Source organism: Selaginella moellendorffii, unplaced genomic scaffold (assembly GCF_000143415.4).
Source record: "Selaginella moellendorffii unplaced genomic scaffold, v1.0 SELMOscaffold_6, whole genome shotgun sequence".
Classification (NCBI taxonomy): Eukaryota; Viridiplantae; Streptophyta; class Lycopodiopsida; order Selaginellales; family Selaginellaceae; genus Selaginella; species Selaginella moellendorffii.
Window position 1 is genome coordinate 1,970,333 of NW_003314267.1, and position 26,309 is coordinate 1,996,641.

Genomic DNA, 26,309 nt, shown 5'->3' on the forward strand with positions numbered 1-26,309 from the left:
GAGGACGAAGAGGACTTGGATGGTCCTCACAATGGTGACGATCACAATAACGACGATGGCCAGCCTGAGGTGGCCAAAGAGCAGCGGAGGAAGGTCATACAAGACAAACCATCAGGTAAATAATAGTACATCCATTCCTAACCTTTTACCATTTCTAACATTGTCCATGTAGGTCGCAGAGCAAATGGTAAGTAGAGATTATTCAGTTGAATTTACAAACTCTAGCCTTTAGTGTCGAGGAAGGATAGTGCCAAGCAAGGGTCGAAACGTATGTCCAATCCTTTAGAATCAGCAGTGCGCCCAAGTGATATTAGTCCTAGTTCCTCAATAGCAGTTGATGGTAAATACAGTATAGTCAATTCAATGTGCTAATGAGTTTGTTTTTAGTAGCACGGGAGGATACCATCTCAATCGAAGGGAGATATTTGGACATGCATATGGATCCGCCAGTGGACTCTACTTGCCTACAAGAGTCATCAAAGCTGGTGGAGGCTACTATCCATATCAACACCAAGCAAGCTGACCACGCTCCACTTGATGCTGCCCATACCACTGAGTCAATCTTGTCCACGTATCCAACTGACGGTGACCAGGTGCCATTGGACCCGCATGAGGCCGCCCCAGCCACTGAGCCGGTCGTATCCCCATTTCCAACAGACTCAACGTGTGCCCAATCGTCTGACTACGCGCCGTTGGAACCTCCCTACACCGCCCCGTCCACTTTGCCAACGGAGGCACCAGCTGAAATGGCGTGTGATCACACGCCATCGGAACCACCCCATGCCACTGTTGAGCCAGTTGTACCAGAGTCTACAGCTGAAATGGCATCTGCCCACACGCCATCGGATGCGATTGACCCCACATTGCAGAGGAGAGTATTTCCGCCCTTCACGTTTCCTCGACCAAAACCCTCTCAACGACCATCGGGAGCACCATTCGCTAATATTGTAGATGGTAAAATTGATTTGTACCATTTTTTATGCTGACGCATTTCATTTCAGAGTCACGGCGAAGGTACTGTATCGTTTTTGATCTGAACGGTGTCCTTTTCTCCCATGAGCGTGGCTCGTCCTCGAATGTCACTGCACCCTCCAAAGCCTGCGGTCGCAAGTTGGTCAAAAGAGACAGATTCACATTAATCACACGGGAGAAACTGTGGGATCTAATAATGACCATGCGACACTTAAAACAGAGGGCCGGGTTCAATTTGCAATTGGGAGTTTGGACATCCATGATGCCCCACAATGCATTAACGTTGCTACAGATGATGCACGATCAGACGCGAGTAATATTACCATTTGACTTTCTCCTAATGCAAGAGGATTGCTTGACTATGGTCCATGTGAGGGGTAGCAAGCCCATCTTCGTCAAGCCAGAGGCTGTAGTAATGAACCGGACTGCTAGGTCAAGTGAAATCCTCATCATCGATGACTCGCCAATTAAAACTGCAGCGAACACGCACACATATGCAGTGCACCCCATCTCTTGCAGTATAGAAACTAGGGAGAAGAAACCATATGTTTTGGGGGACCTTGCAAAACAGCTTGGAGCGATGGTGATAGAGAACCGGCCAGTCCAGGAGGTGGCTGCAGAAATCAACCAAATGGCAGATGGAACGGTATATCAGAAGCCATTTGATTGGACAGACACTAGTCATCATTTATGGCATGTATATTGTCTAGCCAAGCACTATCCACATCTCCATAATCTGCTCAACCGGATGGGTTCTTCGACCACTAAACATGAGCGTGGACGTATTAGAGAAGAGATGGCATTACTATTGGGTTTAAATCCTGATAGTGTGGAGAGTGATGAAATTCCAAGATTATTGTATAGGCGTTAGAGGCAAAAAATAACAATCTGAGATGGCATGTATTTATTTAAAAATGTAACTTATTATGGCATGGGGTTCCATGCCATTGTATTAATATTAAAAGACAATTCTTTGAGAGGATTTGCATTATACTAGAAGTGTTACAGCATGTTATTGGAAGTCTACGAAGTTGTTTTATTAATAAGGGGAAAGTAAAGATTGAATGGGGACTTGGGCTCCACCTAGACTCGGAGCAACTGAGCCAATATTAAAAGGATGAAAAGAAATTGAACGACGATGACAAGGAGAAGAGAGAGGTGAAGCAGTGGCAGGGGGAGGAGAAGTGATTGAGTAGACATTTCCTTGTTTAAAATAAAATGGTATGTGCCTCAATGCAGTTGAATTTTGTTATATTTATATACTATATAAAGGTTTGGAAACCTTATTTTACAAGTGGGATAATGACAATTCCCACTTTAACGAAATAGAGCTTCATAGCCAATTTAACATTTTACAAACATCACGAATATGCTCTTCCTATGTCCCCTTTGAGTGGATCAAAACATCATCAATGAAGTCAACAATCACATCTGGTATATCACAAAGAACCTCATTTGTCATCCGCTGGAAAGTTGTTAAAGTATTCTTCAAACCAAATGGCATCACCAAGAACTCGTACAAACCAAACAGTGTACAAAAAGTATTCTTAGAAATATCTTTTTCAGCCATTGATACTTGCCAGTACTTAGAAGCAAGATCTAGCTTGGTGGACCAATGACTTCGCCACAGACAATCCAAAAGATCAGCAGTGTGAGGAAGAGGGTACACATCCGGGATCATCACTTCATTTAATGGACGATAGTCAATGCAGAAATGAATACTCTCATCAGGCTTCGTCACAAGATGAAGTTCATATGCCCAAGGACTCCACAACTTTCGAATAACACCCTTCTTCAATATCTCCTTGATGTTTTCACGTAAAATCTTGATCTCTTTGGGTGACCAATGACGAACAGGAACCTTGATTGGATGAGCATCCCTAGTTGGAATCGGATGATGGGTGGCAATCTTGGCCCCGGACAATAGGTTAAATTCAAAAAGATTAGAATACTCCTTCATGAGCCGGTTAATTGCTATAGCACAAAGATTGTCGAAGGGATCAGAAAAGGAAAGAGCAGAACAAGACAGAAACATAGGAGGAAATAATGGGGGGACAAAAGTAATGGAAGCAAAGGTAAAAGCAGAGGGACAAAGAAGTACGGAAATGACAGGAATGGATGAAATATAAAGAAGTATGAGAGAAGGGGGAAAAGCCTCAAAGTCACACTTGGCATGATTGCATTGCAACCAATCCATACCAAGGATGAGGTCAAAAGTTTGACTCGGCACCACCTGCAATGACTGCAACCCAAGCTTGAGATCACCCACACACACCACTAAGTCCACCTCATCCCATGCACATGCGTACAACCGTTGCCATAAAGAATGAAAACTAGCTCTGCCGCATGATGCAAATGTAGACAGTAACATGTGGCAACAGGTCGAGCAATAAAAGATAAACTTAAATCTGTATCAACTAACATGGATAGGATAAAAGGAGACCTCTTATTATAAAAATGAGCTTGGAAAGTAAACACTGGATGAACTAATGCCGAGTGAACCTCTTGATGATACTCTGAAAGAAAAATAGAGGAGTCACTAACTTATTCATGCAAGGTCCCTCTGTTACTTGTGTGACTCCTCGTTTTCCAGATGCACCTCGGTGTCTAGACCTTCCAGTGCAATAACACCAACAGGACGTTGTTGACGCCAAAGTCTTCACCCAGGAAATGGAGGTCGCCAATCCGGAAAATGCTGACAACACCGATAAATATGACCAACTTCATCACACGCCCAGTAGTGAACATCACGGCTATGACCACATCCTCGCCTTTGTCTTGAACTCGAGCAACAGTAGCATCAACCTCCATTGGAACAAGATCATCGCCCACAAACGAATGCCAAATTGCATCACTAACTCAGATGGCCCTTGATGAAGACGATATAATTATTGAAAGGCATCATCACAATCATCAGCATGTCTAAATGCGCATTTGAAGACGTCCGGGAGAACACTCCAATCCCTACAAATGGTTGCACTCAAACCATTGTACCATTACAGCACCATCCCTTAGAGACATGTGGGAAACTCATGTAAACGTTGAGCATCATCCCAAGAATGATATGTGGCATTCACCATGAAGTGATCGAACCAATGGTACACATCATCCCCAGGATTCCCACGAAATAACTTTGGCCAAACAGGAGGATTGGCACCAAGAGCTGAAGGAGTTGTACCACGTGCCATGAATGCTGCCATCAACTGAGTTTGGTTGTTCAGTTGCAAAGTGCATGGCATCAAGCAATTGCACCAACTGCTGCTCTAGAGTTAGAGGAGGAGACTGTTGCTCTACCATGAAGATGAATGAAAAGAAAAGAGCAAAAGAAAGGAAATGAAAGAAAACTAGAAGGAAAAGGAGATCTAGAGAATGGAAAAGCTAAATCTAAACTAGAATCCTGAAAGGAAAGAACAAAAGAAAGGAAATGCCCCTCATCTCCACCAATGTGAGTGATTGGAATATGGAAAGGGAATACAAAAAATGTGCATCTCAATTAGCCCAAAAACCGTAGCTTATATATAAGAGCGAATGGTTCAGATTAAAACCAATTCGACAACTGCCAAAATCCCACTATGCTAATAATACTTTATTTCGTTAAAGTGGAATTTATTCAGTAAAGTGGGATATTAATTAGCATGTGTCCACATGCCATTTCCTAGTACTTAATTAATATTTATTAATATTTCTATCAGTTTTTTAATTTATTTTTTATATTTCACAATATTATAACACAAAATCATATGAAAAATTTTTAATTTATAAATTATAAAGCTAAAACTTCAATTTTTTATTGTTGTTATAAAAATAGCATGTGGCCACACACCATAGGTGGGATAATGAAATGTTCCACTTTAACGAAATAAAGCATAATATTAGTATACGGCATCGTAACTGTACACTTGGACTTTATAAAATGAATTTATTTTTTTATTTATTAATTTTAAAATTATATTTAATATGCCATACTGCATATCAAATTAAACTATGATATACAACAAAATTCCCATCATCTTGTAAAGCTAGAATTAAATTTATAATATTTATCACTTGACTATAAAGAAAATTTATTTATTTTATATAAAACTAAATTACCATCAGTTTGAAGTATTAATATACATCCATTTTCTCCAAGATTACCAGTATTTAATTTCTAATATTCTTGTGAGCTTGGGACATAAAATAATTGTAACTCACAATTTTTAAATAAATTTAGTTAAAAAATTTATTTCATGAGAGTTTTATTATACCTAGCACACTCAAACTCTCTTCCATTATCATGTGATCGAAAAGTTGCATATGTCTTTCTATTAATTGGAAATGTGTATTATCCAGTATATGCATAATTATTTTTGGTGCTAAGCTTGTAATACTCCCCCTTATGCTGCATAATTATTTTTGGTGAATACTCACCCTTATGCTACAAAAGGACATTTGAAGTCAATTATAGTTTTCCATTTATTTGAATTGGTGGCATTTGATTTAATGGAGCCTTTTTTACAATCAATTGTTGGTAATAAATATGTCATTATTGCTTCTAATTACTTAATTTGCTAGGTGGAAGTTGGTGCTCTTGCTAATGCATCTATAATTATTGTTGAATATTTCCTCCTCAATCAAATGGTGTTTTAACATTTCTATCTGGAATGAATTCTTTCAAACAATGGTTCCATATTTATAATTGAGGCATTTTATATTTTAACATTTTGGTTGGGGATATGTTAAAATTTCACAAGTGTTTATCATCCATAATCAAATGGTTTAGTAGAACAGCTTGTTTGGACTATTAAAGATATGATCGTGAAGTATATGAATTTTCAATATTTGGATTGAGATGGTTATTTGTCATCTCTTTAGTATGTATATGTCACAAATGTGCAAAATTCTATTGATGCTTCACTATATAAACTTTTATTGATACTACTAACGGAGTTGAGTTTACCTTCACAACTACTACGAGATGTTGATGTTAAGTTTTAAGATTAATATTTAACAAGCACTTCCACTTATTCAAACAAAATCTTCCAAGCAACTAGGCCATGTATAAATGGGACAACAATGGCATTACAACTTTAATCATTATCCATCTATGGAGTACAAAGTGGATGACTTGGCATTAATTTGTTTTCCCAACCTTATAGTATGTGGTTCTCCTTGCTTAATGAAAGGGACCATATCAAATGTTGCAGTAAGTTAGATCACAAGTTTATAAAGTTTGGCATAACGTCCAACAAGTAAATTCTCTAGAAATTATGCATGTGTAACAATTGAAACACTTCGTACAAAGGGATTAAAAACAATTAACACCACCTATAAATCCATCAATGCCTCCTCTTGAAATTCTTCTAGATCCTAGCTTATCCATGAAAAAACCCTAACTAACTATCTTCCAGCATTCCAAGAAGAAAGGATGATATAAAGTCAAGTGTATAATTATAATGCTATATATTAATATTAACATAATAAGATTTTGATAACTGTCAAATTGATTACACTCACAATTAAGCAAACCATGGAACAATCGAGACCAACCATGATTTGGAGCTTCCAACAGCATAGGGACAAGAAGCATCATTGCTTGGGCAGGCTCTTGAGAAATCCCAACCTCTAGATCTGCAACTACCAGATATGGAGTCCCGTGAGCTCTCTCCCTCCCAAAACTCTGGAAACGCTAGAGCTTCTCGTGGAAGCAGTGTGTGCGAATTGCTATCGCTGGGGTGGGACGAAAGTTGTGTACGTTTGTCCTCCACACAAAACGGCTATAGAGGCCACGGAGGTGGACGAGAAGAGCTTCCAGGATTCTACTCATGGTTTTGGAGCTGATATATGAGGCCAAGTTCTTGAGAAGATCGTTTGGATATAGGGCGGGAAGAGGTGCTCGTGAGTGCCTGCGATTCATCCACAGTAACTTTGGTGATGTCTCGTGGACTGTGAAAGGAGATCTCTCCAAGCTCTTCGATTATCCACAGGCCGAGCTCTTCAACCGGGTTCTACGCAATGTGATCCAGGACGACAAAGTTGGCGAGCTGATCATCAAGGGGATGAAGACACGTGCTCCTCTGGTCGTGCCTCAGTTTAAGAGATTGAATCCGACAAAAAGAAAGTTCCTGGAGTTTGAGCCGAGAAGGACTCCGTTGTGGCTGGAGGTGGTTCTGGGATTTGCTCCGGCAGAGGCTCAAAGAACTCCCGACTGGGGATGCAACAAGCTCGGTCCGTTTCTGGCCAACGTTTATCTAAGCGAGCTCGACTCCTGGAAGGAAAAGCAGGCCGAGCTGTTCCGTCGGCCTCACGATCCGTCCGTCGGTTTAAACTTTAGCACCGACGAGCAGGAGAAGCCAAACAATGCTAGGAAAATGGAGTACGTCCGCTTTGGAGCTCACTTCCTTATCTCGGTCAGAGGCATAAGAGACGACGTTTTGAGCTTCGAGGAGAAGTGTAGAGTCTTCTGCAAGCAAAAGTATCATCGCGAGCCGGATTTTGGAGCACCTGAGGCGATCTCAACGCCGACGCTGTTCCTCGGCCACCATTTTTTCCAGACCAAGAAGTTGAAAACGAAATGGGAGCCGTCCTCAAACAAGAGAGGAACGGTTTCGAAAGTGGAGAAGATCGTCTTCTGCGTGGACGGCGCTGCGGAGCACGCCGTCCAGAGCTTGAAGCGAGTAGGCGTTCTCGACGACAAAGACAACACGTTTCCATGCATGCGGCTCTTTCACGAGGACCAGGTTCACAACAATGCTCGTCAACAAGATCTTGCGAGCGCTGGCCGACTTGTACCAGCACTCGACAAACCGAGCGGAGATGTGCGAGCTACTTGTTTCGATTGTCGCTGGCGAAGATGTATGCTGCGAAGCACAAGCTCCGGACGCAGATCCAGGTGGCCAAGTCCGCGTCCTTGGATCTTTGCAAGCCACTCAAGGATCCTCAAAAGGCCGGAGGAGAACCACAGACGGAGGCGGTGCGCATACCAGAAATTAATTAAATCCCATATTTCCTCCATAATTTACATAGTAATCTTTGTCAACACTGGACGACAAAAGAGCTCTCCAAGAAAGAATCGCTCGCTCCCTGGAGGAACGTAAGCTCGTCTTGCAGATGCTTAAGAGCAGTAGCATGTTGGTCAGGAGGACAATCGCTGCAAGTTCCCAGCAGATATCCAAAATCAAAACCGCTGCCCCGCTTCGAAAAATCGGAACCAGCACTGACAAATCTCCCCTGAGAAGCCTGCTTTGCACACACGGAAGCCACTTCCAGGAGCACATGTGAATCAACCCCGTCTTTGAGCTTCACAACCATGAAGACTTTGGGGCCGTCTCCCACTTGAGAGGCATCGTTGGTCTCCCAGTCGAGCACGAAGTAGTCGTCGCATATTTGCCTGCCCATCTCCACAACTTTGAGATGCTCGGGATGTGGCAAGTAGTGCGCAAGAGCTTCTTTCCCGGAGAACCTGGCGTAGAGGGCGTGAGTAAATGAAAACGTACCGCTGATCTCCGCAATCCTGGCAGCTCTGAAGTAGAGAATGCCATCCAGGCTCTTGAGACTGTTGAGCGCGTGTAGCAATTCTTCTTCTTGAGAATTTGATAACTCCTTCTTCAGCCTTAGGAGGACCAAGTGCTCCACAAAAGCCATAGCTGCGGTTGTGGAAAAGGAAAAACTTTGTTTCTGAGAATGGATAAAAAAAAACAAGGCACTTACCAGCGACATGAAGCTTCCGCGAGTAGACAAACTTAGTCAATTCATCATCTACCGTTCTTCGTCATATCTCTGAAAGTTTCAAAGAGTCACGTCTTGGATGAGAAACATCCGCGCAAGTTCTAGTCATCGACCAGCTAGTTCCAAGTTCCTTGGCCAGCACAACTAGTCCATCCTGGAGTCCCTCTGGACGGAGCAGCCTGGCTACACTTCTCAGAGTTTTCTCTTGTAGCGGCTTCCAGTCGTGAGCTATGGCTTCTGGAACGCTGTAAACAAGCGCCAGTCCGCATTTTCGAAATTAGAAAAACAGAAAACTAAATGGTATCAGAGGGAGGTTTCGATCCTCCGACCTGTGCTGCGCCACTCTGATTCCTTGATTTAAATATTTAAGAGTCTAAAACAGGGTTTAATATTAAATAGTTTAATACATTTTGAATTAAAACAATATTTTTAAAGCTGTTGAATTTGCATGAAAACTTTACTTTGCTCTTTGGCTGCCACGAATGAAGCAGGGCTTTACAGTGCAAGCTTTGAGAATGAGAAGCATCGCGTTGCAGAGCTCGTAAGAAACACTAGAGATGTAGCCACTGCAAGTCGAGTTCACTGGAGCATACACAAGAGCAGGCTCTCCAAAAACAAGTATATCTCCAACCTGCTCGTCCAAATGTATGGCAAACTTGGCAGCCTTGGCGAAGCACTTCAAGTGTTCGATTCAATCGCACAACCCAATCTTTTCTCCTGGAGCATTGTTGTGGTGGCATTTGTCCAGAATGGCGAATTGGAGAAATCATGGACGCTTCTCGAAAAAATGCCCGAGACCAACGTAATTGCTGTCACAGCCATTTTGACAGCTTATGCTAAGCAGGGAAACTTACACGAGGCCAAGGTGATATTTGACAATGCCCCGGAGAGGAATCTAGTCACTTGGAATACTATGCTCCAGGCATATTCGCGGACAGGGCATCTGAAAGAATGTAGAAAGATCTTCCAGGACATGCCAGCCAGAGATTCCGTGTCATGGAATATGCTAATCACAGCCGCTGTAAACAACGGCAGTGTGGAATATGCGCGGGAATGTTTTCAACTGGCTCCCGACAGAGACGTGGTACTCTGGACAACCTTGCTGGCGGCATATGCCGAGATAGGGAATCTGGAAGAAGCAAAGGGGTTGTTCGACCGGATGCCGTCCACGGATGTGGTGACGTGGACGGCCATGATCATCGCCTACGCTCATAGCGGCCACCTTGAGGGGGCTAGAGCCGTGTTTGATAGAATGCCTGAAAGAAATGTCGTGTCCTGGACGAGCATGGTGGCGATTCTCGGCAAAACTGGCATGGTGGGCGATGCTAAAATCATCTTTGATTCCATGCCCGAGCAAAATGAGGTTTCGATCACGGCGATGATCGCTGCATACGCGAAACATGGCCAAGTAGAAGCCGGAATGGCACTGATAGATCGAATTCCAACCTTAAACACAGAGATTTGTACGACGATGATCCAAGCTCATGCCCAAGTCGGAGATTTAGACCGTGCAAAGAGAATGTTTGATTCGATGAGGGATCACGACGTAATCGCGTATAACACAATGATCAGTGCATATGTCGATTCTTTCAAAGTAGAGCACGCAAAGTGTTTGTTCGACAAGATGCCTGTGCAGAATCTTGTGACATGGAATGCTATGCTTGCGGCATATGCCTTGAATGGGCATCTTGATCAAGCAAAAGAGTTGCTGCTTTCAATGCCGGACAAAGATGTGGTGACATGGACAACGGTGATCATAGCATACGTGGCTGCTGGAGACCTGGACACGTCACAGATATTGTTTGACAACATGGTCGAGCGGACGTCGGTGTCTTGGGCTGTTATTCTTGCAGCATATGCCCAGAGTGGGCATCTTTGCAAAGCAAGAGGAATCTTCGACGGGGTACCCTGTTTAAATGCTGTGATATGGACGTCAATGGTGGCAGCGCATGCGCACTTTGGACTTGGGAGCCAAGCCGTTGATCTCTTCCAACGCTTGAACCTTGAAGGGCTGGATTCCTGCCAAGTGTTGCTCACTCACATTTTGAACGCTTGCAGCCACTTGGGTCTTGTTGAGGAAGGCCGGAAATTCTTTAGATTTATGGTTTCTGAGCGAGAACTATCTCCAACCAAGGAGCACTTTCGAGCGATGGTGGATATCCTGGGAAGAGCCGGGCAGCTCAAAGGTGCCGAGGAGATTATTGTCAACATGCCCTTTGTTCCTGACGTTGGTGACTGGGAATCGTTGTTGGGCTCTTGCAAGATGCATAGAGAAGTTGTCTTGGCAGCTCGAGCAGCAGAGATGGTGTCTCGGTTGGATCGGAAAAACACTACTAGTTACCTGTTAATGTCAAACTTAGTTACCTGCTAATGTTAAACTTGCCAAATGCTCAAAGAACTTACGTTGTTTTGAGCGTTTGTTCAAACCCGTTAATCGATAGTAAGTGTCGGTAAGTAGTATGTGTCGTTTAAACGTTGGAACTCTCTGGTGGTAATGGAGGATTATCCTCCAAGACTTTGTTGCGTGGGGATGATGGTTGCTGAGTTAGCTGCGAGTAAGTTCCCTGAGCTGTACGAGTACGAGTTAAGATCGGTCATGTTGGAAGGCAGGAGAGAACTTACAATCGGGAGCTCCAAAAACAGATGGAAAATGTTGCCCATAGCACAATGTAGCACTTGTCATTCCTGTTGTCAAAGAAAAAAAACTATTCAATGATCGTAACTTGTGTAAGCCAAGGTACCTATCAAAGCGGCAACGCACACGTCCTCCCAGTGGTGTTTGTAGTCTTCCAGGCGAGAAATGGAAACGTAGGCTGCGACGGCAAGCGGCGCAAATGGAATTAAAAACTTCCACATTTGTCCTTCTCGACGGTGATCAAACAGCTGAAGCTTTCCAGCAAAATAGAGAGACAGGTAGCCCAGTCCTGCGAAACACCCTGCCAGAGAAGTCAAATAAACTAGAATATACACAATAAAGAAGTCGCTTACACGAGGCATGGCCACTTGGAAAGCTTTTGTGTCCATCTCTGATCACAGCCTCGTCACCAGTGCAGAGAACTTCGCCAATTGCTGTATAGATCTGAATCGAGAAAACAATCACAAAGGTGTCATTGGAAAAGAAACTGCTACATACCTCGACTCCATCCGGAAAGCATCGCCAGAAGAAATCCGGTCGAGGCCGACCAACAGACACCTTGATCGCATTTGTCACAACACCAGCAATAGCGAGTGAGAAAGCCAGCCCTGGATCGTAGCATTGAGAAAACAAGTGTAAGAAGAGAGAGAAGAAAAACCAAGAAAAACTTACCCAGTAGAGCATGGTGAAGATCGCGAGGATCTCTTTTGTAAGCGTGGAAACATAGAAAAATGAGAGCAGGAACTGCCAGGGAGATCACCTGATCAAAAGAGACTACCAAAACTTCCATCACTACACCAAAGCGTTCGCAAGAGAAAAAAGTGCTTTACCGGAACGTAAACAAAGGAAACCGTGCTGGATTTCATGGGATATCGCAGATCGTCCAGCATGTACTTCCCCACAAATCTCTGGAAAGGATGGAGGACATGGAGCCCATAGAATGCCCCGCCAAGGAACACGACCACAATCCAGTCGAGAATGTGGCGCCTTGCAAGCTCCAAGAACGATGCTCTGCAAGAAATCCTCGGACTAGGAGTGTCCAAGAGCGGCATCTCTAGCCTCTGCATTTGCCCCGAACTGCAAGAAATTGCTGGAAATTCCAGGGACAATAGCTTCTCTCCCGAAGAACCCTAAATTGGAAGTCATCGACGGCCAAGTTACACGCTGGCACCAGTCAGCCTCGTCAGCTATGGCGATTAGGGTTTTAACGTCTCTCCTGCGCCATCGCTCGTCCGCCGCCGCCCTGGTAAGCTTCTCTCCGCAACATCTCGCCAAAATCTCTCCCGGAATCGCACGGCGCCGCCATTTTGTTGCGCTGCGCGGATCATCATCGATCGAGAGGGAACCTGGATCATTCTCGCGCTCCAGGTACTTCTACTCGACATTGAGCGAGAAGAATCACAACAAGGAGCTGGATGATATCAATTCCAAGTTCGCCGAGGCCAGGGAAGAGATTGAGCTGGCCTCGGAGTCGAAAGAGACGGTGTATTTCAACGAGGAGGCCGAGACCGCTAGAGTGGCGGTGCAGGCGGTGCTTGACAAGTACCAAGCGCTCCTCGCCAAATTGAGCCCGGAAGAAAAAGGTGGCGTCCAGAGAGCCATGGGGATGAAGATGGAGCAGCTCAAGGCCGAGCTTGCCCAGCTCAAGGAGTGAGACCCAAACAAAACAACAAGACAAGAGATTGCTGAGTACTCCGTTTCTTCTTTTTTTTGCATGGCTTTGTGCCTTCTGTCTCAATCTACTCAAAGGATAACAGTGGCTGTGGGATTAGATATTCATTCATTCGGATACTGTTTACTATGCCTGGCATGAGGTGCACCAGTAAGTGTTTATGGAGTAGTAAAATATTCATTCATTTTCGTATACGGTTTACAAAGTCTTGCCCAAATATTTAAAAACATCTATTTATCTATGTGCACTAGTACGTGTTCTGAGAATTAAATATTCATTCATTCATATACTGTTTACAAAGTCTTGCCCAAATAAGTGTTGCATTGAATCTGTTTATCTATGTGCACTAGTAGTAAGTGTTTTGAAGTGGCTGTCGAATTAGATATCCATTCATTCATATACTGTTTACAAAGTCTTGCCCAACTTGGGGTGTCTTGCACAAACTTTAAAAACATCTATCTATCTATTTGTTTATCTTGTAATGCGTCTACCTCTATAAAGCATGAGACCGAAATATTTCGAAATGCTGCACTTCTATAAAGTATGAGACCGAAATATTTAGAAATGCTGCACCAATAAGTGTTGCACCTTTGCTCGCCCCAATGGCATCTGCATCTTGAGCCACGTCTTCAGAGACTAAAGCGTCCATTGCCTGGTTGCCATTGTCAATCCTGGTCTCCAGTGCTCCTCACCTCATCTCCTTGGTCCGTGTTGCCCTTCCTCGGCGCCACCTGATATAAGCAAATCAGCTCTTTTATCTTACGCATACAAACAAGTTCGATTATAAATTGAGCTCCTTTTCACAGTCAGGTGGGAGGCCTTGCTTGACAGTGACGTGGCATGGCTTTGACTGCTACTTGGGTGGCTGGGATTTTGAGCCCGAATATCCCGTGAGTATGCCCATTTTGTTTATAAACAGGCTTTTGTGTCAAATGGTACCTCGACTGCTTCCTTGATTGGTATGTTTTGGCGGCTTCGCTGCTTTCTTGGGCTTGATGAATTCCCTGTGGTTTTTCTCTTTCCAGGCCTCTTGATCCATCGAAGCGATGAAGGCCTGGTACATGGACAGCTCTTGCGAGGATCAGAGGCTTCCTCACCATCTGGATCCTCCGCAATATGTGAGCGAGGAGCATCTCTCAGGTATGGCGGCAGAAATTCTTCTCCTCTTTTCTTGGTTGTGGTGATTGATCCGAAGGTCCTGCAGAATTGGGGGTTTTGCATTGGGTGATGAATGCCGACGAGTACGAGACGGATCCCCAGCTCAAGAAGCTCCGCGAGGAGCGTGGCTACGATTACGAAGTAGACATATTTTGCTATCTTTTCTTTTCTCTCTAAGTTCTATAATCTCTCTCCACGCGCAGGATTTCATCACTGTCAGCCCCGACAAGCTGCCGAATTACGAGCACAAAATCAAGACCTTCTACGAGGAGCACATCCACACTGACGAAGAAATTCGCTACTGTCTGGACGGAAGTGGTACTAGAATCGCGATTTCTCTTGAGAGCTTTACTTCTTTCATTCTTTCTTGTGGCAGGCTACTTTGATGTGCGAGACTCCGATGATCGCTGGATCCGGATCTGGGTCGAAAAGGGCGACATGATCGTCTTGCCTGCCGGTAGTTACCATCGCTTCACAAACGACGAGACAAACTACATCAAGGTTTTCTTTGATCTTCTTTTCACTTCCATTTGCTCAAAGTTTTTTTACTTGGTAGGCGATGAGGCTTTTCGTTGGAGCTCCCATTTGGACACCTTATAACCGACCTCAAGATGATCATCCCATCAGGTAGAATCTCTCTCTCTCTCTCTCTCTCTCTTTTCTTTTGTTCTTCCAGAGCTTCACTCTTCTCAAATCTACACTTTCAGGCAGCAATACGTCTCTGAAATTCGCAGGAAATCGTCAGGAGCAGGAATAGAGGCGCACTAGAAACCAGATTTGTTTGAGAGTTTAGAAGCACTTCACTCGCATGAGATAGCTAGCTAGCTATTCACAGTCCTGTCTAGCAAAATTTGTATCAAGTTACCTGGTTACCACTGACCGAGCGCTTGGCCCATTTTGATCCTCTGGCCCTTCTCGACTGTGAAGTTAAAGCCCTGGTAAGGATTGTCGAGGACCTTGAAAAGATCTTCCACTTCCCCTGGAGCCTCAAACACCATCACCACAGTTGATCCAAGGTTGAACGTGGCTACCTGAAACATAAAGAGGCTCTCAAGAGGATCTCCACAAAAATAATGACTTGCCTCGTCACCCTTTCTTATGCAGTAGCCACAGTTTTCTTTGATTGACGACTCTGCCTTGGTCGTGTTTGTCTTCAAATCTGGCTCGAACTTTAGCTGTTGTCAAGCAAAAGATTTAGTCAAGAGAAGCTATATAGAACTTGATACACACGAATCATATCTTACCTCAATCGAGCCACAGTTCGTTGCTCCGACTAAAGCCATGGACATGAGTCCCTCCTGCCATTCCCCTTCCAGCACAATCTGGACGAAAGAGACGTGATCAGACTCATATCTGCTGCACAGTACTGCAACTTACTCGCTCATTGACAACATAGAGATTCTTAATTGTCCTGGCGGCACGCGCATTGACAGGATACAGATCTCCTGGACAATTGGAAATGGAGAAAAGCACTTTAAAATGCACCCAGCTTGAAAGGCATTCAAACTTGTACCTGAGAAGTGACGCCGATTCTCTATGCACCAGTTGGAAGGAGAATGCACGCGGTGATAATCTCCAGGGCCCAGATACAAAACGCAATAGAAAAGTGCGCGAGGGGGCCTGGAAAGATAAAGGCATCCAAACATCACACAAAAAACGAAGGTACCTTACCTTACCTCACTTCCTTGGGCCGCTTGTCAGTGCCTGGTGAGCGCCAGAATGTAAATATACTTCGGGACGATTTCTTTTCTTCTGGTGCCGCTGCAGTCTTTATCGGATTCGGTTCAAAGCCAAGGAGAGCAGACAGCGAGTACGTAAATCCTTTCACTTGCTCTACCTTCGCTCCCGGTTGCGCAACACGGCCATACCTCGTGACTATGCCATCCACAGGGCTCAGCTGTGCATTATGAGAATTCAGCTATCAGCAGGAAAACAATAAGACAAGATAGACTTACCATACAGTTTTCTCGAGTGTCGATCGGCCGTGCTCCTGCTTTCAGTCCTCTGGCAAAAAACTCGCGAAGCGAGGAGTACTCCTCCAGAGACAGAGGTACCTCGTCCAGGTCTGAACAACACATTTAAGTTAAGTTTTTCGCAAGTCTTGTACATATACCTGTGTGAAACGCTCGAGCCCAGCCCTTGTACACATAAGGTCGTGACCACGTAGGCAAGTTCTAAGAGAAGAAAAAAATAAGAAACATAAACAATGCATGAAACCTGACTCACAATAGACGAGATCGATCCCCAGACACGAGAGATGAAGCGCAGTGGCAACAGTCGTAGAAACGAGGCCTGGAAAACAAGAAAGAAAATGTAGGAACCTTAGACCTTTCCAAAAACCCGGAAACTCTTCTAGTGTACCTTGGTGTCTGGGGAAAACTCTGGCTCGATTCCCTTTTGTATCGCAAGCTCCATCTAGAAACAAAGTAAACCATCCATCAGCATTGTCACATCACAGGCTACCATCGAAAAAAATCCACCTGTTTCTCCTCGTAAATTCTCTTTCCTTGCAGCACTGCGACCATCGCCAGTGTCGCGACTGTAGCGCCGGGAAGAAAAGACCTAGCTGCGCCATGCAAGAAAGAAGCATTCGGATGCGGAATAGGATCGATCGAGCTCTCACCTTTGCCCGCTGCTGATCCCGCTGGCTGCCGCTCCCGCACCACAGATTCTTCCTCGGCGGCCGCGGCAGCGGTGGCGCCGGATGCCGAAGAGCTGAATCGCGCGCGCGATCGCGCCCTCCATCGCAATATTTTGGAGAGGAGCGCCATGCAAGAAGAGCTTGCCCTACTCAGCTTCTACTAAAATTCCTTATATATTCTCTAGAAAATCTTTGGTTGGAGATTTCGTGGAGCTCAAGATACGTCCAGAAAGAACCCCAAGTAAACTCGATCGAGAGCTCCCAAAACTTTTTTACCGATCGATCGATCTTGCTAGAGTGGAGATTTTCACAGCAAAAAAACTATGGGATTTCAAGCTCGATTCCTTGTAGGGGGTTTAGGGTTTAAAGCTTGGTGTGATGCTGCGGAGACGCCTCTCTTCGCTCTTTCGACGGGCAAATGTGGCCTTTTTCTCGCAATCTTCGCCGGGCTCGGGTTTGATCGATCTGTGCCTCGGTTTGTGCAATGGATTTGATTTTCTTTTTCCTCGCAGGCTCGCTCGATGTTGCTGAAAATCTCAATAGCAGGTAAGCCGCGTTGGCATTTCATGTCTATCCATCGTGTTATAAGCTTCTTCCTCGTTGTTCTATCTCTTCTTGGCATCGTATGTAGTGTAATTCTAGAGAAGTTCTTGCCATTTTGCGTTAACACAAATCTTCGTTTTTCAAGCTTTGATTCTTTCTAGCCGAATGGTAGCATGATCTTTTTCTTTTTCTTTCTCTTTTCTAGGATCGTCATACCAAACAAGCAACGAAAGAGAGTCAAGCCAGGGGTGATCTCACGAGAGTTGGCTCTACCGAAAAACACAAAGAGGCCTATGTACGCGCGAGAAACTGTGCGAGGAACTCCAGAGCAGCCACTCGAGCCTCAGGTGCACGATGAGCACGACCGAAAATCCATGAGAACTTCGTGCCGGTTGGCTGCTCAGGTCTTGGAATACGCTGGAACTCTTGTCAAGGTAACATTCACCGCTAGATTTCTCTCAGAAAGAAAAAGGAAGTCTGATTGTTTTCCTTCAAAAGCCAGGGGTCACGACCGATTACATTGACAGGCAAGCTCACAAGTTGATCATGAACTCCGGAGCGTATCCCTCTCCGCTCAGATATGCGCGATTTCCAAAGAGCATTTGCACTTCAGTAAACGATGTTATATGTCATGGAATCCCGGATTCCCGTCCGTTGGAGGCAAGATCTCTTTTTCTCTTTCTGTTTTCTTCTTCGCAGATCAAGCTTCTCTTACTCCAGCTGCTGCTTTAGGATGGCGATATCATAAACATCGATGTCACGGTGTACAGAAGCGTAAGGTTTCCACTTCTAGTTTTTCCAGGATTGTTAGCTTTGATTGATTTCCTTGTTGCAGGGATTTCACGGCGACACATCGAAGACGTTTCTTTGTGGCAATGTCGACGACGAGCTCAAACAGCTGGTGGATGTAAGCTCTTTCCATTTTTACTTTTCCAAATCGATATTATTTGTGTTTCTTCTGATCTTTTCTAGGTAACTCGAGAGTGTTTAACCATGGCGATTTCTATCTGTGGCCCTGGAGTTGACTACAGACTCATTGGAGAAACAATCAAGTAAATAAAAGTGTTATCTTTGTTGCCTCACAGGATCTTTTTATTCTTCTTCCTAGTGAAATTGCCGATCGCTACAACTATGGCATCGTTCGAGACTTTCTCGGTCATGGTATTGGCAGATACTTCCATTCCGCTCCAGCGATCATACCTTACCGTAAGCGTTTTCTTCTTTCGCAGCTCCAAAGTTTCTTAAGTTTCATCCTTCCAGGCAATAGAATTCCTGGAAAAATGCAAGTGGGAGAAACATTCACTATAGGCAAGACAAGAAAGAAGGAAAAAAACTCTCTCGTTTAATAGCTCTCACGTCTATGCTCTGATCTCGCAGAACCCATTTTAACGACTGGAGGAACGGAGTATCAGATTTGGAACGATGGTTGGACGGCAGTAACTAAGGATGGTAGCTATGCAGCACAGTTTGAGCACACTGTGCTCATCCTAGAAACTGGTGTAGAGATTCTAACACTGCCTCTCTGAGACTTGTTTTCCATAGAATTTGAATTCTTAACATTAGCATTTGGCCAAAACTACAAACTTTTAAACTTCTTTTTTAATATCTATTTTATTACTAAAAGGGAGTTTTATATAACTTTAGGATACATTTTTTAACTGCTTTTATGACTTAAATTAGGTTACTACTTTAACAATAATCACTAAAACAATGTAGCCTTATAAGAAAATGCTGAATTTAATTTTAATCTATATCCAAACATGGTTAAATATGTTAAAACTTTAGAGATGATGTTTTTGGTTTGCATAAGCAAACTTGTAAACGGACTGGGATGGTAGTGAATATACCAAGAATATGTTTGAATATTTTAGGATATTCTACCATCTAATGGTTGTTAATTTTGTATTTATAATTTTAAACATGTTTATAATGTATAAACTTTCTTAAACCCTATCTAGTATATTCTTTTTTATTACATCATCTATATATTCAATAAGATTAATCTTGTATTTATCAATTACAAACATTCTTATAATTGTTAACTTTATTCGATCAATTGGATTAAAAAATAAGAATAACACTACTATTAAACAAACAAAACATTGCTACATGCAATGCATAGCAAATTTTTATATAAATTTAGTTATTTAATTAATTAATTTTACAAATAATAAAGAGAATAATGCCTTAGAATTATTTTGTTATTATTGAGTATAAAGAAAAAATAAGGTAAAACGTTTTTCCTCTTTTATGACTTTTAAAAACAATAAGTGCCAATATTTTTCTACTTCTTTACTAATATTTAAATGATATTAATACATTTATATTACAATGTTAAATTTAAATGACTATTAACAAATTCATAAACTATAATTACATTTATAATTAAAGTGCACTCTTCAAAAGTAAATAAAAGTATTGAAATTTATAAATAAAATTATACGTTTCATAAATTTAATAAAAAATAGTTTCTAATTTTTAAAATTTAATTTCAGCATCGTCATTACCCTTGTGAAATATTTTTTGAAATTCTATTTTTTATCTAAAATATATATAATATTAATAATGCTAAAAGTTTTACAAATTGTTTCTTTAAGATGTTTACAGCAAAGTATGTTATTAATATTTTTATTATTATTATTACATTAATTTTTATTAAAGTGTTTATATATATACTATCCAAATTAAAATTATAATATTTTTCTTAAAGAATGTATAACTAATTGAAATAACTGTTATAAATTGTATTAATATCAATTAAATGATCTTTCCTTGTAAACCTTTCTTATACAGATGGTGTTTGTTATGAGTTTAGCATTATAGAGAGAGCCTTTTTAATAAATAATATATAATTGATGACGGATTAGTTTATCACAAAGTATTTTTTCTTGTATTTATATGTAAAATAATTTTTTTTTCTTTTGTTGTAATAAATGCAAAAGTTTTCTTTTTGGTTTTTTTTACCCATAAATGCAACCTTTCCCCCTTATCTAAAGGGCGTGCGTTTAAAGAATGTGCAACAAATATATTAACGAATGAAATTAAATATCTGATTTCTACCAAATAGTGTCAAATCAGAATTCACTAATGCAACCAAAAACATGTTTTGAGTCACTCTTGGACAGTAAATGTTTTTTTTGTTTTTGTTTTTTAGTTTTAATCTTTTCTTTTTCAAGAATGCTATCTTAAATAACATCCCAACTATAATCAACTGTCATCATCTCTCTTTTACTGCCTTTCAAATGAGTTCAAATTACATTTAGTTTTCGTTTTCTTAATACTCACCATTATAGTGAATTAATTAAATTTTCTATTCATAACAAAATTATTTATCTCAAGAAAGTATTTTTAAAACAATCATGAATAATAAACTTATTTTAGATAATGTTTTAATTTTTTTGTCCCTTATGAGAAAATAAAATCTTTAATAACCTTTATTGAAAATTAAAACTACACACTTATTAATCTTTGTTTTAAATTGAGGATTTGAAAAAAAACATTGTAATCATGAAAGAAAAATAATAAAATCACAAAATGTTTAAAATATAAAAATCAGGCTTACCAAATTTTTAAAAAATGTTTAATAAAAATTTGAAATATTTTAAAATTATATATACATTTACATATCTTTTTAATACTTTACAACCGCGCAGAGGAGGGATCCAGCCGTGCGATTGGATCGTATCGGACGGTTCCGCGACTAGAAAACGCCATTATCGCCAATCTCGCCATGGGAGTGACCAAGGAGGGCGTGGAGGAAACGCTCAAGGCCAAGCTCACCCCGACCCATCTGGTAAGCCCAAGTTCTTACTAGTTCTCGCCTCCTGATCCTCGCGGCTGGTTCTCACTTTTCAATTTCTCGCGATTTTCCTTCCAGGTCGTCATCGATACATCCGGAGGGTAAGCGCGCGGCGATGATCTGTGAGAGAATTCTCTGGCCTTCCCTAATGTTTCTCTTGGATTGTAGATGTGGGGCTAGCTTCGACATCGAGATCGCGTCTTCGAATTTCGAGGGCAAGAGGCTGCTGGAGCGCCATCGCCTAGTGAACGCGGCGCTGGCTGAGGAGCTCAAAGACATCCACGCCCTCTCCATCCGCAAGGCCTTGACGCCCAAGCAATGGGAAGAACAGCACCCAGCGCCTGAGAATCTGGCCACGGCGTGAGCGCTCTTCTATGAATTACTTTCTTTCTTTTCAGCACAAAAAACCCCCGCGAAGAATTCGCTCGCTTTAAAGAATCTCATCTACCATATATTTTAGGGTTTTCTGTGCGAGAGCGATGGCGGCCTCGCGGCGTGGCCAGAAGAGGAAGCGATCGGGCAATTCGCGAGGTATAGCTTCCTCCCAGTTCTCCTCTCGCGATGAAGGCGCCGATTACAAGCACTGCGGGTTCCTCCTCACCGCCGTGGAATCCGATCCTCTCCTCCATGATCAGAGCAGCATTCCCCCGGATTGCTGCTCCAACAGCGGTGAAGATTTCGGCGAGCTAGTCCAGTGCCGCGATGGCGTCCAGGAGGCGCCAGACGAATGTAGGTTTTCCAGCCTCGTGGGAGCCGAGTGTGAATTAACTGGCCAGGGCGCCAACGCTACCATTGCGATTGACGCCTTTCACGCGATTCCAGCCGCAATCGCGGAAGAATCCGTGCTGATCGATCCCGCCACTCCGGATTCCACGTCGCGGAGCTCGGAAAAGTGTCGCAGCAGCTCAGGGAAGCGGCGGGGCAGCTCTAGCGTCACGATTCCAAGCATTGTCTCGCAGCTCCAGAGAGTGGCTTCCATGAACGGCTTGAAATTCCGGGGCCGCGTTGTCAAGGTTGTCCAGAAAGGGGCCGTGGTTCGTGCGGTGGTACTCATCGATGTGTTCTTTCCTTTGCGGCATTTTATCACGCTTAGCAGCTGGAAGGGTGGCAGTGCCAGTGCTTTCGCCATGGGCCACTTGAGGTAAGCATAGGTCTTGGTGTTTCTTAGCATCGTTCTTAGCTCTAAGAAGTTTTATAGTTTTGGCGATCCATTCTAAAAGAAAAAACTTTACGTTTTTCTTGCAGCTGCGATTGGAGCCGGAGGAAAGAGCTTGAAGCTTCAAGTTCTTCGATCGATGACCGAGACGTGTGGAACCTTTCGGAATGCCATGTTGTTGGCTGCTCTCTACACTCCAGTGTGTCCACTTCCGTCAAGAACACGAGGTTTAGTCTTCACGAGATTTTTAACTCGCTCTCGGCCGGCGATGCAGGCAGGAGATTCGTAGGCACCAGCTTAGTCTGTGCTGGTGATGAAGATCGTCGGTGCAGTGGCTTGTGGGATCTCCCCGACGAGATCCTCACGTCCGTCTTTAGCAGGCTCCTTCCCAGGGATTTACTGAGCATTGCAGCGGTTTGCCGGCACACCCGCGAACTGACGAGGTTTATCGTCCCTTGTATGAACCTTCGACTGTTTCCACACCAGAATGCGGCGGTCCAGTGGATGCTCCACCGCGAGACGAATCCACAACGTTTCAGGAACCCGATACATAAGGATTTACAGACGGAAGATGGATTCCACCTCTTTTTGAACAGCGTTACCGGGGAGATTTCTATCGAGATGCCGGAGCTCAGCGACTTCCGTGGGGGCCTGTTTTGCGACGAGCCGGGACTGGGAAAAACCATCACAGCTTTGTCACTTGTACTGAAGAGCCAGGGGATCTTTCCATCTCCTCCACCGGGTGCTGAAGTTTGCTGGTCTTCTAGTCTGTCGGGCGAGAAGATCGGATACTACGAAGCAACCTCAGGGACGCAGAGAATGTCGTTACTGAAGCGATGCATGGCTATGAAGGGACGTAGATATCAGCTCGGAGCGGAAACTCCAAGCGAGTTTGGCAAGCGGAAGGCAGCGGCTGACGACTCTATACTAGAGCCTTTGCGCATCAGGAGGAAGCTTTTGGACAGCTATGGTGACGGTAGCGAAGAAGCTGGTGTTGCGGATATCGGGGCAGCAGCAGCAGCATCACAGCAGCCAGAAGTAGCTGATGATGTGTGGGTGCAATGCGACGGCTGTAAGAAATGGCGTAAACTGGCACACGGTTGTGGCTCTCCTCAGGATGGTTCGGCCTGGTTTTGTAAGATGAACAGGAACCCTCAGTATCAGAGCTGCTCAGCGCCGGAAGAATCATGGGACGGGAAAGACAGTATTTCTCACTTGGAAGGCTTTCACAGGAAAGGCAGCGAGGCTGGCCTGGAGCGGAACGTGTCGTTTTTCTTTTCGATCCTGAAGGACCGTGCGGCGTTACTGAACTCCGAGGCCAAGAAGGCATTGAACTGGCTAGCAGATTTGCGTTCTTTGGAGCTTACAAAGATGGCAAGCTCGGGTATCCCAGTTCCGCAGCACTTGAGAATGGTCTCGGTCACAGGACGGACGGAGCACGAGTACGAAGAGTTCTTCCTGGCCTTCGGCCTCGTCCCAAAGCAGGACAAGAAGAAGGTGCCGAAATGGCAGTATCCGGAGGGACTCACGGGCTTTCACCTCGACACGTTAGCTCTCAAGTGTGCTCTATCAAAGCCCGTGGAAGAAGTCACTCGGGTATACCTCTCAAAGGCAACCTTGATCGTGGTTCCGTCAAACTTGGTGGAGCACTGGAAGACTCAGATACAGAGGCACACGAGTGACAAGCAGCTGCGAGTTTATGCCTGCCTCGACTCGAAAAACGCTCCTACGTCGCACAGCCTTGCGTGGGATTACGACATTGTCATCACGACGTTCAACCGGCTCAGCATTGAATGGAACAGCAGGGAGAGCAGCCTGCTGATGCAAATACACTGGTTTCGGATTATTCTGGACGAGGGGCATACGCTCGGAGCTAGTTTCTCACTCACCAACAAGCTTCAGATGGCCGTCAATATGCGGGCTTCATGTCGGTGGGTTCTCACAGGAACTCCTACACCGGATACTCCATACAGTCAGCTCGTCAACCTTCATCCTATGCTGAGGTTCCTCCATGACGAGCTCTATGGTAGCCAGATCAAGCTTTGGGATGCTGCAGTTTTGCGTCCCTTTGAAGCACACTTGGAGGAAGGCAGGCTCCGTCTGGTGGACTTCCTCCGGAGGTGTATGATCAGTGCAAGGAAGGCCGACTTAAGCTCCATTCCTCCGTGCGTCCGGAAGGTCAAGCTGGTGGAATTTACAGACAACCATGCTGCCAGCTACAACGAGCTCGTGGAGACGGTCCGGAGAAATCTTCTCATGGCAGACTGGAATGATCCCGACCACGTCGAGTCTCTCTTGAATCCGAAGCAGTGGAAGCTCAAGAATACTACGTTGAGAAACGTCCGGCTGTCTTGCTGCGTTGCGGGCCACATCAAAGTCCGGAATGCTAATCAAGATATCCAAGAAACGATGGAGATGCTTGTTCAGGACGGCATGGATCCAACCTCGGACCAGTATGGATTCATAAAGGGCTCTCTTCTGCTTGGAGGAAACTGCTTCAGGTACTAAAGTTTTATCTTTTTCCTTTTAACTGATTCCATTACTTCGTTTGCAGGTGTGGAGAATGGTGTAGACTTCCGATCTTAACACCTTGTCTTCACTTCTTGTGCTTGTCGTGCGTATCGTTGGATTGTGAACGGTGCATTTTACCGGAATGTGGAAAACCGTACCAAATGCAGACACCGAAAGCTCGTCCAGAGAATCCAAATCCGAAATGGCCAGTTCCACAAGATCTTATCGAGCTACAACCATCCTATATCCAAGTAAGCGAATGGTCACTCAAAGGTAGCTGGCTCACGGTTTTTGGTTGTGCAGGAAGACTGGCATTCTGAATGGCAAGCAACGTCAAGCAGTAAAGTCTCTTATCTTGTTGAAAGGCTGAGAGGCCTGCAACAGGAAAACGGGAAACTGCCTGAAAAGGCCATCGTGTTTTCCCAGTTTTTGGAGCATATAAGTGCAATTGAAATGCAGGTAAAGAGCTGTCGCGAGTTTGGCTTACGATCTTACTTTCGTGTTCTTCGCAGCTCACCAAAGGAGGGATAGAGCATGCAGGAATGTACAGTCCCATGCCTGCTGCAAGCAAGGTAGAAAGCCTTTCTTTTTCTCACGTTTGCTTATTGTGAAGCTGGATGCTATCAGATGAAATCCTTGAGAACGTTCCAAGAGAACCCCAAATGCGTCGTCCTTTTGATGGATAGCAGCTCTGCTCTTGGACTGGACTTAAGTTTCGTCACCCATGTTTTTCTCATGGAACCCATATGGGATCGCAGGTTCTTTCAATCAGCCTTTAGTAGGATTCATTCTTTTTGCTTTTATGTTCTAAAGTTTTGAGTGCCTGGCAGTATCGAGGAACAAGTTGTGAGCCGTGCTCATCGAATGGGAGCCACTCGGCCAGTGCTTGTGGAAACCTTGGCAATGGCTGGGACGATCGAGGAGCAAATGCTGGGCTTCTTACAGGCATGCTACGTGAAAGCTCTCGAGGATTTGCTTGTGCTAATTGTACTCGTTTGTTTCAGCGCTGCTCGGATCCAAGTCGAGGGCACCATGATCCTGCGGAGCTGCAATATCTCACCCGTTTAGCTTTCGTCAGGAAACATGGCAGCCACTAACGCATAGGAAAATTGATTTTTATTACACCATTTCTTTGTCCACAACTGAGGATAAAAAATATAAATAAAATATTTAACGTTTAAATGGCCACAAAAGGGCTCATCATTGGATTTATCGCATCTCCCATTTTTTCAGGGATGTAAATAAAATATTCTTGTATTGTCCAACTATTGTATAATCTCCCATTATTAAGAAACAGAAGATGGAATCATCAATAGATAAAATAAGGGAGCATTTCTAAAATACCCTTAAAATGTGTTTCTTTTCTATAAAGGACAAAGTGAATATTATTTTAAAATATTGGTTTTATTATTTCACAGGTTGGTCTGTTAACCTTAAAAAATAATTTTTACTCTTAAGAAGGGTCTTATTTTCTTTCAGTTGTACAACATTGTTTTCTTGGGACCACACAATATA

General features: G+C 43.7%; 10 protein-coding genes across 10 annotated transcripts; 7 read left to right on the forward strand and 3 right to left on the reverse strand.

Moving 5' to 3' along the window:
* Positions 1-6,776: 6,776 nt before the first annotated feature.
* Positions 6,777-7,948, forward strand: LOC112344974 (nuclear intron maturase 2, mitochondrial-like). Its single transcript, XM_024670730.1, has 2 exons — positions 6,777-7,691; positions 7,805-7,948. Exons 1-2 carry the CDS (start codon positions 6,777-6,779, stop codon positions 7,946-7,948), a joined length of 1,059 nt encoding a protein of 352 aa, XP_024526498.1.
* LOC112344975 (stress-response A/B barrel domain-containing protein DABB1-like) lies at positions 7,932-9,205 on the reverse strand. Its single transcript, XM_024670731.1, has 3 exons — positions 9,141-9,205; positions 8,768-8,924; positions 7,932-8,628 (listed from the first exon to the last, which is right to left on the reverse strand). Exons 1-3 carry the CDS (start codon positions 9,203-9,205, stop codon positions 7,987-7,989), a joined length of 864 nt encoding a protein of 287 aa, XP_024526499.1. The 3' UTR covers positions 7,932-7,986.
* A 117-nt stretch (positions 9,206-9,322) lies between these two features.
* On the forward strand, positions 9,323-11,050 carry LOC112344976 (pentatricopeptide repeat-containing protein At1g62260, mitochondrial-like). The gene has a single exon (XM_024670732.1). The coding sequence runs from the start codon at positions 9,323-9,325 to the stop codon at positions 11,048-11,050; it is 1,728 nt and encodes a 575-aa protein (XP_024526500.1).
* Positions 11,051-11,120: 70 nt separating this feature from the next.
* LOC9635985 (lipid phosphate phosphatase 2) lies at positions 11,121-12,420 on the reverse strand. The gene is made up of 7 exons (XM_002965872.2): positions 12,145-12,420; positions 11,987-12,074; positions 11,813-11,922; positions 11,668-11,758; positions 11,421-11,615; positions 11,302-11,364; positions 11,121-11,248 (listed from the first exon to the last, which is right to left on the reverse strand). The coding sequence occupies exons 1-7, from the start codon at positions 12,379-12,381 to the stop codon at positions 11,148-11,150; spliced, it is 885 nt and encodes a 294-aa protein (XP_002965918.2). The 5' UTR covers positions 12,382-12,420; the 3' UTR covers positions 11,121-11,147.
* Positions 12,421-12,466: 46 nt separating this feature from the next.
* On the forward strand, positions 12,467-13,176 carry LOC9635986. The gene has a single exon (XM_002965522.3). It carries the CDS (start codon positions 12,504-12,506, stop codon positions 12,966-12,968), a length of 465 nt encoding a protein of 154 aa, XP_002965568.2. The 5' UTR covers positions 12,467-12,503; the 3' UTR covers positions 12,969-13,176.
* Positions 13,177-13,913: 737 nt separating this feature from the next.
* On the forward strand, positions 13,914-15,023 carry LOC9634621 (1,2-dihydroxy-3-keto-5-methylthiopentene dioxygenase 1). Its single transcript, XM_024670442.1, has 7 exons — positions 13,914-13,945; positions 14,012-14,126; positions 14,191-14,285; positions 14,348-14,462; positions 14,521-14,645; positions 14,701-14,771; positions 14,852-15,023. Exons 2-7 carry the CDS (start codon positions 14,033-14,035, stop codon positions 14,910-14,912), a joined length of 561 nt encoding a protein of 186 aa, XP_024526210.1. The 5' UTR covers positions 13,914-13,945; positions 14,012-14,032; the 3' UTR covers positions 14,913-15,023.
* Positions 14,901-16,924, reverse strand: LOC9634622 (phosphatidylserine decarboxylase proenzyme 1, mitochondrial). Its single transcript, XM_024670441.1, has 12 exons — positions 16,768-16,924; positions 16,625-16,710; positions 16,506-16,559; positions 16,371-16,436; positions 16,258-16,318; positions 16,100-16,209; positions 15,821-16,041; positions 15,658-15,764; positions 15,522-15,589; positions 15,389-15,466; positions 15,227-15,319; positions 14,901-15,175 (listed from the first exon to the last, which is right to left on the reverse strand). The coding sequence occupies exons 1-12, from the start codon at positions 16,913-16,915 to the stop codon at positions 15,014-15,016; spliced, it is 1,254 nt and encodes a 417-aa protein (XP_024526209.1). The 5' UTR covers positions 16,916-16,924; the 3' UTR covers positions 14,901-15,013.
* Positions 16,925-17,135: 211 nt separating this feature from the next.
* Positions 17,136-18,904, forward strand: LOC9635987 (methionine aminopeptidase 1D, chloroplastic/mitochondrial). The gene is made up of 10 exons (XM_024670507.1): positions 17,136-17,239; positions 17,298-17,331; positions 17,534-17,762; positions 17,827-17,988; positions 18,061-18,102; positions 18,164-18,235; positions 18,301-18,380; positions 18,437-18,534; positions 18,589-18,636; positions 18,706-18,904. The coding sequence occupies exons 1-10, from the start codon at positions 17,164-17,166 to the stop codon at positions 18,852-18,854; spliced, it is 990 nt and encodes a 329-aa protein (XP_024526275.1). The 5' UTR covers positions 17,136-17,163; the 3' UTR covers positions 18,855-18,904.
* A 2,077-nt stretch (positions 18,905-20,981) lies between these two features.
* On the forward strand, positions 20,982-21,581 carry LOC9634623 (protein BOLA2). The gene is made up of 3 exons (XM_002965525.2): positions 20,982-21,121; positions 21,206-21,228; positions 21,296-21,581. Exons 1-3 carry the CDS (start codon positions 21,059-21,061, stop codon positions 21,489-21,491), a joined length of 282 nt encoding a protein of 93 aa, XP_002965571.1. The 5' UTR covers positions 20,982-21,058; the 3' UTR covers positions 21,492-21,581.
* Positions 21,582-25,997, forward strand: LOC9634624 (F-box protein At3g54460). Its single transcript, XM_002965526.2, has 8 exons — positions 21,582-22,268; positions 22,373-24,784; positions 24,838-25,045; positions 25,098-25,253; positions 25,307-25,366; positions 25,422-25,552; positions 25,625-25,739; positions 25,799-25,997. Exons 1-8 carry the CDS (start codon positions 21,607-21,609, stop codon positions 25,889-25,891), a joined length of 3,837 nt encoding a protein of 1,278 aa, XP_002965572.2. The 5' UTR covers positions 21,582-21,606; the 3' UTR covers positions 25,892-25,997.
* The last annotated feature ends 312 nt before the right edge of the window (positions 25,998-26,309 follow it).

What these genes read in the sequence shown, in the direction of transcription:
- LOC9634621 (XM_024670442.1), top strand. Translation starts at nt 14,033, where the DNA reads ATGAAGGCCTGGTACATGGACAGCTCTTGCGAGGATCAGAGGCTTCCT. An exon ending in GAGCGAGGAGCATCTCTCAG is followed by an intron (nt 14,127 to 14,190) that starts GTATGGCGGCAG and finishes AAGGTCCTGCAG; the next exon opens with AATTGGGGGTTTTGCATTGG. An exon ending in CTACTGTCTGGACGGAAGTG is followed by an intron (nt 14,463 to 14,520) that starts GTACTAGAATCG and finishes TTCTTGTGGCAG; the next exon opens with GCTACTTTGATGTGCGAGAC.
- LOC112344976 (XM_024670732.1), top strand. Translation starts at nt 9,323, where the DNA reads ATGTATGGCAAACTTGGCAGCCTTGGCGAAGCACTTCAAGTGTTCGAT.
- LOC112344974 (XM_024670730.1), top strand. Translation starts at nt 6,777, where the DNA reads ATGGTTTTGGAGCTGATATATGAGGCCAAGTTCTTGAGAAGATCGTTT. An exon ending in GGCTCTTTCACGAGGACCAG is followed by an intron (nt 7,692 to 7,804) that starts GTTCACAACAAT and finishes TCGCTGGCGAAG; the next exon opens with ATGTATGCTGCGAAGCACAA.
- LOC9635986 (XM_002965522.3), top strand. Translation starts at nt 12,504, where the DNA reads ATGGCGATTAGGGTTTTAACGTCTCTCCTGCGCCATCGCTCGTCCGCC.
- LOC9634623 (XM_002965525.2), top strand. Translation starts at nt 21,059, where the DNA reads ATGGGAGTGACCAAGGAGGGCGTGGAGGAAACGCTCAAGGCCAAGCTC. An exon ending in AGCTCACCCCGACCCATCTG is followed by an intron (nt 21,122 to 21,205) that starts GTAAGCCCAAGT and finishes TTTTCCTTCCAG; the next exon opens with GTCGTCATCGATACATCCGG. An exon ending in GTCATCGATACATCCGGAGG is followed by an intron (nt 21,229 to 21,295) that starts GTAAGCGCGCGG and finishes CTTGGATTGTAG; the next exon opens with ATGTGGGGCTAGCTTCGACA.
- LOC9635985 (XM_002965872.2), bottom strand. Translation starts at nt 12,381, where the DNA reads ATGCAGAGGCTAGAGATGCCGCTCTTGGACACTCCTAGTCCGAGGATT. An exon ending in GCTTTCCGGATGGAGTCGAG is followed by an intron (nt 11,759 to 11,812) that starts GTATGTAGCAGT and finishes TTCTCGATTCAG; the next exon opens with ATCTATACAGCAATTGGCGA. An exon ending in TCCAAGTGGCCATGCCTCGT is followed by an intron (nt 11,616 to 11,667) that starts GTAAGCGACTTC and finishes CTTCTCTGGCAG; the next exon opens with GGTGTTTCGCAGGACTGGGC.
- LOC112344975 (XM_024670731.1), bottom strand. Translation starts at nt 9,205, where the DNA reads ATGCTTCTCATTCTCAAAGCTTGCACTGTAAAGCCCTGCTTCATTCGT. An exon ending in CGTGGCAGCCAAAGAGCAAA is followed by an intron (nt 8,925 to 9,140) that starts GTAAAGTTTTCA and finishes GCTTGTTTACAG; the next exon opens with CGTTCCAGAAGCCATAGCTC. An exon ending in TGACTAGAACTTGCGCGGAT is followed by an intron (nt 8,629 to 8,767) that starts GTTTCTCATCCA and finishes ATCCATTCTCAG; the next exon opens with AAACAAAGTTTTTCCTTTTC.
- LOC9634622 (XM_024670441.1), bottom strand. Translation starts at nt 16,915, where the DNA reads ATGGCGCTCCTCTCCAAAATATTGCGATGGAGGGCGCGATCGCGCGCG. An exon ending in GGGATCAGCAGCGGGCAAAG is followed by an intron (nt 16,711 to 16,767) that starts GTGAGAGCTCGA and finishes TGCATGGCGCAG; the next exon opens with CTAGGTCTTTTCTTCCCGGC. An exon ending in AAGCGGCCCAAGGAAGTGAG is followed by an intron (nt 15,765 to 15,820) that starts GTAAGGTAAGGT and finishes TTATCTTTCCAG; the next exon opens with GCCCCCTCGCGCACTTTTCT.
- LOC9634624 (XM_002965526.2), top strand. Translation starts at nt 21,607, where the DNA reads ATGGCGGCCTCGCGGCGTGGCCAGAAGAGGAAGCGATCGGGCAATTCG. An exon ending in TACAACCATCCTATATCCAA is followed by an intron (nt 25,046 to 25,097) that starts GTAAGCGAATGG and finishes TTGGTTGTGCAG; the next exon opens with GAAGACTGGCATTCTGAATG. An exon ending in TAAGTGCAATTGAAATGCAG is followed by an intron (nt 25,254 to 25,306) that starts GTAAAGAGCTGT and finishes TGTTCTTCGCAG; the next exon opens with CTCACCAAAGGAGGGATAGA.
- LOC9635987 (XM_024670507.1), top strand. Translation starts at nt 17,164, where the DNA reads ATGCTGCGGAGACGCCTCTCTTCGCTCTTTCGACGGGCAAATGTGGCC. An exon ending in CGGATTCCCGTCCGTTGGAG is followed by an intron (nt 17,989 to 18,060) that starts GCAAGATCTCTT and finishes CTGCTGCTTTAG; the next exon opens with GATGGCGATATCATAAACAT. An exon ending in TCCAGCGATCATACCTTACC is followed by an intron (nt 18,535 to 18,588) that starts GTAAGCGTTTTC and finishes TCATCCTTCCAG; the next exon opens with GCAATAGAATTCCTGGAAAA.